At 28.4% G+C, this 10,422-nt stretch overlaps 3 protein-coding genes across 3 annotated transcripts; 1 reads left to right on the forward strand and 2 right to left on the reverse strand.

Annotated features, from left to right (window-relative positions):
* Positions 1-3,312, forward strand: PmUG01_05024800 (ATP-dependent RNA helicase prh1, putative; the record flags this gene model as incomplete). The annotated part of the gene is given in 4 exon segments (XM_029003449.1): positions 1-945; positions 959-1,300; positions 1,751-2,044; positions 2,251-3,312. The coding sequence occupies 4 exon segments, from the start codon at positions 1-3 to the stop codon at positions 3,310-3,312; spliced, it is 2,643 nt and encodes an 880-aa protein (XP_028860394.1).
* A 743-nt stretch (positions 3,313-4,055) lies between these two features.
* PmUG01_05024900 (conserved Plasmodium protein, unknown function) lies at positions 4,056-4,835 on the reverse strand (the record flags this gene model as incomplete). The annotated part of the gene is made up of 1 exon (XM_029003450.1): positions 4,056-4,835. The coding sequence occupies one exon, from the start codon at positions 4,833-4,835 to the stop codon at positions 4,056-4,058; it is 780 nt and encodes a 259-aa protein (XP_028860395.1).
* Positions 4,836-6,959: 2,124 nt separating this feature from the next.
* PK1 (protein kinase 1, putative) lies at positions 6,960-10,422 on the reverse strand (the record flags this gene model as incomplete). Its single annotated transcript, XM_029003451.1, has 2 exons — positions 6,960-7,498; positions 8,016-10,422. 2 exons carry the CDS (start codon positions 10,420-10,422, stop codon positions 6,960-6,962), a joined length of 2,946 nt encoding a protein of 981 aa, XP_028860396.1.

Raw genomic sequence — 10,422 nt, forward strand, 5'->3', positions numbered from 1 at the left:
ATGAGTGAATTGCCAATTTTGAAATACAAAAATGAAATAAAGAAAGTGTTGAAGAAAAATAAACTGATTATTATAAAAGGTGAAACAGGATGCGGAAAAACTACTCAAGTGCCGCAAATAATAAATGAGAAATTTTTTGATAAAGAGGGGAAAAGGAAAAAAAAAAAAAAAAATCCAAATAACAATAAAGAAAATAAAAGTATCAATGAAAAAGATGGGAGCATTACTAACAAAAGCGGATATAATAAAAGGAAGAAAAAAAAAATGCTTATATCACTACCAAGAAGAGTAGCTACTATCACAGTGGCAGAAAGAGTATCAAAGGAAATGAATAGAGGAGATATTGGAAGTTACGTAGGTTATGCAATTAGATTTAAAAATGTGTGTTCAAAAGAAACAAGAATAAAATTTGTTACAGATGGAATTTTGATTAGGGAAATTATGAATGACCCTTTATTGAAAAAATATAAATTTATAATATTAGATGAAATACATGAAAGGTCTATCAGAACTGACGTTTTGTTGGGTTACACAAAAATATTATTAGAGAAAAGAAAAAAATTAAAAATTATTCTCATGTCAGCTACTTTTGATATTAACACTTTTAACACCTTTTTTGATAACCCTCCTATTATTTCTATTCCCCACAAAATTCATAAAATTACCATTTTTTATCCAAAAAAATGCATTGAAGATTATCTTCTTTCAATTGTGTGCACAATACTGCAAATTCATTTTGGAAATGCGCATATTAAACATGAAGGAAATACATACTACACGGAAGTTGAAAATTGTGAAAACGAAATGTTGGTCAATCAGTCAGTTCAAGACAAGTATGTAAAATCAAATGAGCAAAATAATATTATCACAAAAGGTTATGCCAATATGGACATTGTAGACTGTGAATATAAAAAACTAAATTTTAATAAAGATATAGACAAAAAAAAAAAAAAAAAAAAATTGCATAGGTGATATTCTAGTTTTTTTGCCTGGTCAGGAAGAAATAGAAATGGTAAATATTATGCTAAAAGAAAAATTGAAAATAATCTACAAAGGAGCATTACTCAAGAAGCTAATTAATACTGAAAATAAAAATCAAGATAATAATGATGTTTTAAGTAAAATAAATAGCACTTTCAATTCAGAAAGCCAAACGGTTGATGATATTTGTTTTCATTTTGGAAATACAGAAGTAATTCCAGATAAAATATATACAATGAAAATTCTGCAGCTATATTCATCTCTTCCCAATAAAAAACAGAGAATCATATTTGACCCAGTCCCACCAAACACGAGAAAGGTAAAAGAAGCAACGAAAATACTAAAATAGAAAAAAAAAAAAAGAAAAAAACGAAAAAATGAAGATACAAAAATGAAACCATAAAAGCTCAAAATGGGAAAAATGAACTTTTAAATAATATATTTTTTTTCTTTTTAAATTACATTCTCATTTTCATTTTTGCACATAAAATTATGCACTGTTCATAAATAAATGAAAAAAAAAAAAAAACCTCCCCATTCGGTTGTATAACTTTCTATCTATCTATCCATATATATACATATATGTTTATATGTTTGTATGTTCATGTTTATATGCTTTTATGTTTATATGTTTGTATGTTTGTATGTTTGTATGTTTGTTTGTTTACATGCTTGTATGTTTACATGCTTGTGTGTTTATATGTTTATATATTTACATTTACATAGCCATTGCCCGCGCCCACACATCCCATTTTTATGAACAACTCAGGTCATTTTAAGCACAAACGTTGCGGAAACGTCAGTTACCATTCCAAATATAAAGTATGTTATAGACAGCGGAAAGGTAAAAATAAAATTTTTCGACGCTAAAAAGGGAAGTAGCGTTCTGAAAATAACTCAAATTTCAAAAGACTCAGCTATTCAACGAAGCGGAAGAGCTGGGAGGGAGGCCCCCGGACAGGTTTATAGAATGTACACAAAGGAGGAATATGAAAACATGAACCCCTTTTTAATTCCGGAAATTTTTCGCACAGATCTTACGCAGATCTACTTGGAATTAAAAGTGAGTGTGTATCGCGTTTTTCCGTATTCTTCGCGCATTTTTTACACATTTTTCTTTTTTGTGTTGTTTTTGCATATAATCGTGAGTTGTATATATATATATATATATATATATATGTGTATACTTGTATGCATACATGTACACTTACATGTGCCCCTCCTTCCCTGCACACGTTCATTTATAGTATGTATATTTCCTCATGTTAGGCAATGAATATTAATAACCCACTGGAATTTAATTTTCCCGAAAACCCGAAGAAGGAATTTCTTCTCCAGTCAGCAAAGATGTTATTAAAAATAAATGCAATTGATGTAGATAATAATTTAACCGAGTTAGGAAAAAAATTGTGCCTACTCCCACTAAGTCCTATATATGCGAATATATTATTATGCTCTATTGAATTTAATTGTATTGATGAAATTGCAACCATTGTAGCTTTATTAAACTGTGATAGCATTTTTTTAAATTATAATTTTTATGAAGATTTAAATGCAATTAATGAAGAAATATTAAGCAGTAACAAAGACGGAAGGAGGGAAGCGAGAAATAATAACAAGAAAAAAAGAAAAAAAAAAAAAAATGATGATGTTGATGATGAGGATAATGATGAAGAACACAAAAAGAATATAGAAAATGGAAAAAAGAAAAAAAGAGAAAATTCGGATTTTGTAAAAGAAAAAAAAGGCAATTTTGAAGATGAAAATGACGACCGAATTGACACTAATATTGACGAATTAAAAATAAGAGATAAAAACAAACTAATAAATGCTGCTAGGAGAAAACTTATTCATCCTGATGGGGATCATTTAACCCTATTACATATTTTTTATTTATGGCAAGAAGAAGAATCGGTTAATCAAAAAAAATATTTTTGCCATCTTTATGCATTAAATAATGAAATATTACAACAAGTAGAAAAAATAAAAATACAATTATTAGAAATTATAAAGAATAAATTGGGGGTAGAAATTCCAAAAAAATTGCATATGCATAAATGGGAACAGGTTTTAATATGCTTGTGCAAATCTTGTTTTTTCCATGTAGCTAGATCGACATCGAACACAAATGTTTTTATAAATTTAGTAAACAAAAGTAAAATACGCATACATCCGTCATCTACTCTTTTTAACTCTATTATTAAACCTTCTTTTATTGTATATTCGGATATTGTCCAAACCAAAAGGTTATATGCTCGTATTGTGACAAGGATTGAGGCAGACTGGTTGCTCAAGCACGTATCTAAAAATTTTCAACTGATGAAAACGTAGCCCCAGATAATATGTTTGCGCGCACTGAGCGTGTGCAATATGTCAAGGGTGTGTAATATGTGCAGTGTGTATAATATGTGTAATGTTCGCATGGATATATGCGTGCACGTGTATATATATATATATATATATATATTTATACTCTCTAATAGCAACTTGCGGATAGTAACACAACGAAAACGTAGTAAAATGAACAAAAGAGAGTCTTTTCTTTGCAAAAAGATGTTCATCATTTATTATTTAAATTTTTCATATATTTAAATGACGTTGCATTGAAAAAGAAGTCCATACAAGTGGGGATGGATTTATTTTTGTACAATTTTTTTATGCATCACAGAGGGGGGCCATGTTTTTTCATGTTATTTTTTTTGCCTTACAATTTTGCATCAACATTATAGCTCACTACATTTCCTTAGCTTTTCCTCTCCATTTTCCATATTTATATTTTTTTTTTAAGTTGATTTATCAAACTATAAACACTTTCCACGTTGGCCAATATGTACAATAGTGCATGTATATGCAATTACCATTTTAGCTGTAACAATGTGGGGAAACTTAGTGAAAAAAAAAAAAAAAAAGGCAAAAAAAAATGAACAAATGTGCACGTGTGTATATGAACACGTAAATATATATAATTATGTAAAAAAGGGTAACTATATGAATATACTAATATATCCCGAAATAAATACGTTAATTTTAAAAATATAGAGCTGAGTGAATACATTTTCTACCGTTTTGTAAATTCACCAACAGAATTTGTCCCTCCCACTTTTCACCCGTTCATCTAGTTTTTGTTCATTAGTTAAGTTCCCCTTAATTTTTTTATCAACCATTTTGTAAGACCATAGACCAACTTTTTTTCTTATTTTTATAACATCGTGTTTTGGTTTTTGCTCTATTACTTTAGCATACTGTAAATAAGTGGTACTTTTCTTATCTTCTGTGTTGCTATGTTCGTTTTCATGTGCCTTTCTTGCATCTTCCCTTGCATCTTCCCTTGCTTCTTCCCCTTTGCCTTTTCCTTGTCCAACTCCAACTTCAGCTCTTCCACTTTTGCTAATATAATATTTGCACGTCGTACTTATATCACTTGAAAATTCTTCATCAACAAGTAACGTTCTGTTACTTAAAATGGAGATGACTGTTCTCTCTTCTGTCTGCAAACTAGTAGGATTTTTTAAAATGATTTTATACCCTTTCTCTATTTCTTCTACAAATTTGGTTTCAAATCCTTGAATCGTGTTTTTTGTCGTTACTATTCTTCCACTCCCACTTAGTACAGTGATATCCTCCTCCTTTTTTTTTTTTTTTTTTTTTTCTATTCCGCCTCTTTCGTACTTTTCTTCCTTTTTTTCTTTTTCGCCTTTTTCGTATTTTTCTTTCCTTTTCACTTGTTCATTTTGATCATAGCTGACCTTTACCTGCTCATCATTATCCTGGCTTCTACATTTTTTATCTATTTTTTTTTTCTTAATTTTAAGTTTTAACATACCCCCCATAAATTTATCAGCATGTTTACTCATTCTTTATTTGAACGTCGTAATGTTACTACTTCGAAGCGGCTTCCTCTTTAGGATCATTTTTACTAAATTGAAAAGGAAAAGAACTTAAAAAATATTGCTGTTGTGATGTCAAAAAAAATAGGAAAAAACAGGAGTATAAAGGTGCAAGTCGTGTACACATAAATATTTCCATATATGTAAATGTATGTTTAAGCAAAAGAATACGTAGTACCTACCTAACATATGTTATACGAGTGCGTAAATATATATATGTACATACCAATATATGCGTACGTAATCACAGCACTCTGAACTTTTTATTTTTCTTTAATACTTACATTCATTTAAATTTTACTATTTCGTATATACATATAATGCAAGATCAACATTTTAACAAAATAAATTTTAACTTGCATAAGGGGAAATGTTAAAATAGCTTTTACCAATTTTTTTTTTTTTTTTTTTAAATATACTTTATTTCAGTTTTAAAAAAATTACCGAAAAGAAATTTTACCCATCCGTTTTTTCCTTTTTTGCATTTTTGCATTTTTGCATTTTTGCATTTTTGCATTTTTGCATTTTTGCATTTTGCATTTTTGCATTTTTGCATTTTGCATTTTGCATTTTGCATTTTTGCATTTTGCATTTTTGCATTTTTGCATTTTTGCATTTTTGCATTTTTGCATTTTGCATTTTGCTTTTTTCTTTTATTCATTTATTCATTTAATTGCAACTCTGGGGTTACAATTATCAGCGGAAATTCATTCTCCATAATTGCAAACATTTAAACAAAAAAAAGAGAAAATAGCAAAAATAGCGAGAATAACGAAATAACGAAATGGCGAAGAAACAATTATTTCCATCAAATAAAAAATGGTGCAGTGATAGCATAGTACTAGGTGAACACCAGTTGTTCACCCCATTTTAATTTCCTTCATTAATGCAGTCCCTTAAGAGAAATGCTTTTTTTTAAATTATTTCATCTCTTCGAATATATACATTTCAGAGTGATTATTTAAAAGTGTTTGAAATTTTATTTTGTCCGTCTTTCGTAAAAAACGGAAAATTCTTTCGTATATATGTACATGTATATACGTACATGTATATACGTACATATATGCATACATATATGCATACATATATGCATACACAAACTATTAAATTGTGAACTTTACCTGGCAAACAGATAAATTTTTAAAAATTCGGATACGTAGAAATACATGCACGTGCATATATAGGTATACCCTAACGTATATATATGTGCATGTATATTCCTATATATTTGCATATATATATATATATACATGTACATGTACATGCCGTCTTTTACGAAAGACGTAATAAACAATGGAAATTGGGCAAGTGCTAATTACAGAAAAAGCTAATTAATATGAACACTCTTATGGACGCATGTATACATACATATGTATATATATATATGTACACATGTATGCACAGCGTAACAGTAAAACCAAGAAAAAACAGAGCTTCACGACGAAAATAAAGCTCTCACAGTATAAATAATTATTTGATGATAAAATTTCATTCATAAATGATTGCGCTTTTATCTCATATAAAGGAATTTTTATGCATTCGTTATATATTTAAAAAAATTTACAAAACGTACTTTATAAAAAGAAAATGATGATATAAAATACGCACATAAAAAAAAAAAAAAAGTCTATACACACGTTGATAGCACAATTAAAATGTGTACATATTTATATGCACATTTTTATGCATATATGTATATATATGCGTATTCTAATATATATACAATTAAACAAAAATATGATGAACAAATGAGTAATGCATATAATTTAATAAGGGAAGGGAAATACTCGTAAATGTTAAGGGCTTATACACCTTTTCCAAATCAATTATATCAAAAAAAAAAAAAAATAAAAATAAAATAATACAACACATTTTATATAAAAACTTTCTGTGATATGAAGCTACTTGTATTAAAATTATAAACCAAAATTTAAAAACATGTAAGGGTACATATATATACATATGCGTATATCTATTTGTATACCCATGCACGTAGTTACGCGCAGATCTCCATGCCCAGGTTGATGTGTTTACCTACGCATACATTTTATACATCCATATCCCTATTTTCGCAAACACATAAAAATTATTCTAGCAAGCTAAATGCATTTTATTGGGGTACAGTTTATCAAAATTCTCTAAAGTCATATCAATGTACTGCATAACTTCATCTAATTTTCGACGTCTAACATCTAAGGGAATTAATATTTTCCTTTCTTCAACTGTGAAATGTAGCAACTCCTCTTTTGTAAAATTAAAGCAGTTTGTATTAAACGGTAAAGAAAAATTATTATCTGAATTAATGTCTTTATTAAAAACTTTTAAATTTCTTATATCATCAAAATAGTTATGCAGTAACGCGTTGCATAATTTTATTCTCTTTTGTGGATTAAACTGTAGTAGCTTATCTAACAAATCGATACTCTCTTGTGAACAATTATGACTTATTAATTTCTTTAATGTTATTGGTTTTATGTCTGGAAATTTTACATTCTTATACACACTCCTGAAAGACAAGAAATCCTCATCATTTGGTGTTCCAAGTATTTTTATTATCTCAACCAACTGATCAGATGCGCAGTCTCCTAAGAATAATGGCTTTCCTAACATTAGTTCTCCCATAACGCATCCTTTTGGAAGAAGTTACAACGCGGAAAAAAAATGGTAAAAAAAAAATAAAAAAATATGTGCACAATTATTAACAAGCAAGGTGAAAAATAAAAAATAAAATGTGCACAATTATTAACAAGCAAGGTGAAAAATAAAAAATAAAATGTGCACAATTATTAACAAGCAAGGTGAAAAATAAAAAATAAAATGTGCACAATTATTAACAAGCAAGGTGAAAAATAAAAAATAAAATGTGCACAATTATTAACAAGCAAGGTGAAAAATAAAAAAAAATAAAAAAAACATATGCACAATTATCAAAAAGGTGGGTAAACAAAATACATAATTATTAAAAAGGTGGGAAAAAAAAAATATGTCTAGTTACTAACAGTGAATACCTCAAAAGAGCGTGAGTTAACGGACATTTTTTTACAAAAAAAAAAAAAGAAAAAAAAAAATATAGGAGTATGAAAAAGAACAAAATATGCACCAACCCATACGTCAAGCACACTCATAAAACATGGCATAGAGACATACCTATTGACCAGGTATCAATGGCTTGGCTATAGTAATTGGATCCAAATAATAACTCAGGTGCTCTATAATACCTGGAGCATACATAGCTAAAGTATTTATAATTTTCTTTTAGCTTTATTGAAGTGTTAAAATCACATAGCTTTATATATTTATACATGATACTATTCATGTACAATTCATCTAAATTATTTTGGTGAGATAAATTATCAATATCGTTAACATTAACTTCTTCTCTAATAATAATTTTCTTCTTTTCTTCCTCTTCTATACAATGTTTATCATCCACATAATTATTACTTAATTTTTCATTAGAAACATGTATCATTTTTTCCTCTTCTAATATTGTACAACTTTTATGTGTATGCGAAGAGGATAACAGTATATCTGTTTTATTTTTCTTTAAAATTTTTTTAAAATTTTTTTTGGATACATGCAAATTATAATCACTGTAATTGGTCTTCCACGAATTACATTTTCCTTTATGTAAATTGGTCATACTCATTGATCTTTTTAGTTTTACGTATGTTTTATTGAAACTATTCCTTTTTTTTTTCAATGCTGATGCTGTAGTATTACTGTTGTAGTAGCTGTAATATTTCTCTAACTTGCTATTGCTACTACAATCAATCTTATTCTCTCTTTCATCGATAAATGAAATACTTTTGCTTTTTCCTAAAAACGTATTTTCGATGCCTTCTCGCCCGTTATTATGATTTATATCATTATTGATGTTACTCCCACCACTGATAACACTTCTATTATTATTTACGAAGAAAAAAGAGTCGTCGCTCTTCTTTTTAATGTACTCGCCCTCTTTCTTGTGTGTTGTCAAATTATCACTCCCATTTACTATTAGCTTGTCATTCGCACACTCGACATTTATACTTGAAATTTTTTTTTCTACATTATTTATTTTATCGCCTTTTGTATTTATGTTCTTATTCCTTCTATTCATGATGCACTTGAACTTAAAGGAGTTTTGTATGCACACTAGACACTTCTTATTGTCCGAGCCCTTCTCCATCTTAGTCAAAAGATCCTTATTGCTTTTTCCATTATTATTACTGCTACTATAGCTGCTACTATTCGCATTATTCGCTTTATTTGTCTTATTTAAAAAGATTAGAATATTCTGCGGTTTTATATCTCGATGCGTAATACACAAGCTGTGCAAATATAACGTTGCGCGGATCAATTGATATAAGTATATTTTTATTTGGTTTTCATTAAGAAAACTATTCTTAATATATTCACTTAAATTATGACAAGGACATATATCATTGATGCTTTCCTGAAGAGCATTTATGTTAAAATTGTTTATCATATTATTGTGCTTAAGTACATCATTATTACTATAATTATAACCACAGTTACTACTACTACTACTACTACTACTACTACTACTACTACTACTACTACAGTCATTATTACAGCTACTATTACAGCCATTATAATCATTATTATCACCTTCACTCCTCTGCACATTCTTCGTGTTTCCTCCAATATTGCTTATTTCCTCAACGGAATTTATACAATTTGGAACATAATTTTTTCCTGAACTATTCAGGTGTTTTAATGTATCACCAGAATTAAAATCGTGCGATTTATTTAACTGGTGTGCATGGTATGACTGCTTAATAGCACCATTCTTTCCATCTTCCCAATTTTCACTTATTTGTTCTGGTTTATCCATTTGATTTTTGTTTTGGAAATCATCCTTTAAGAAATTCTTGACAGTACTTTTTCTATTTCTAATATTATCATTTGTGCTATTCCTACTATTGCTAATTTTACCATCCCCATGAAAACATACATTTCTCGAGTAATCACAGCGAACAATATTTTCTAAATTATTACTACTAATAACAGTATCATCTATATCCCCTGCCTGCATATAATACACATTACTCCGATCATTGCAGTTATTACTACTGTTACTATTGTTTCTATTGCTATCATTGTTATTATTCCTACTACTGCTACCATTGTTGTTATGATTACTTCTACAATCCTGCTTTATGGAATTCTTTATAGTTATATAATAAAGGGACGTAGCCAAATCAGTATTGCCGTATTCCATTACCATGTGCACATAAACCCCTCCATTTAAACTGGTAGTATAAAATGCATGTTTCAGTTTCACAATATTTGGATGTTTTAATTTCTTCATAATTTCAATTTCTTTAAAAATTTTTGTATTCTTTTGATATGTTTGTTTGAGTGCAACTACACTAGAACTGTCTAAACAATCCGCTTTATATACTACACCATATACTCCATTTCCAATTATATGACGTATTTTATAACTAATATTTCTGGAGTCATATTTTAATTTTTCATCGTCAAAATATATATTTACATAGTCTTTTATTATTTCATTTTTCTTGTAAATTTTTATCAAATCCAT

This window comes from Plasmodium malariae (assembly GCF_900090045.1).
Source record: "Plasmodium malariae genome assembly, chromosome: 5".
Taxonomy (NCBI): Eukaryota; Apicomplexa; class Aconoidasida; order Haemosporida; family Plasmodiidae; genus Plasmodium; species Plasmodium malariae.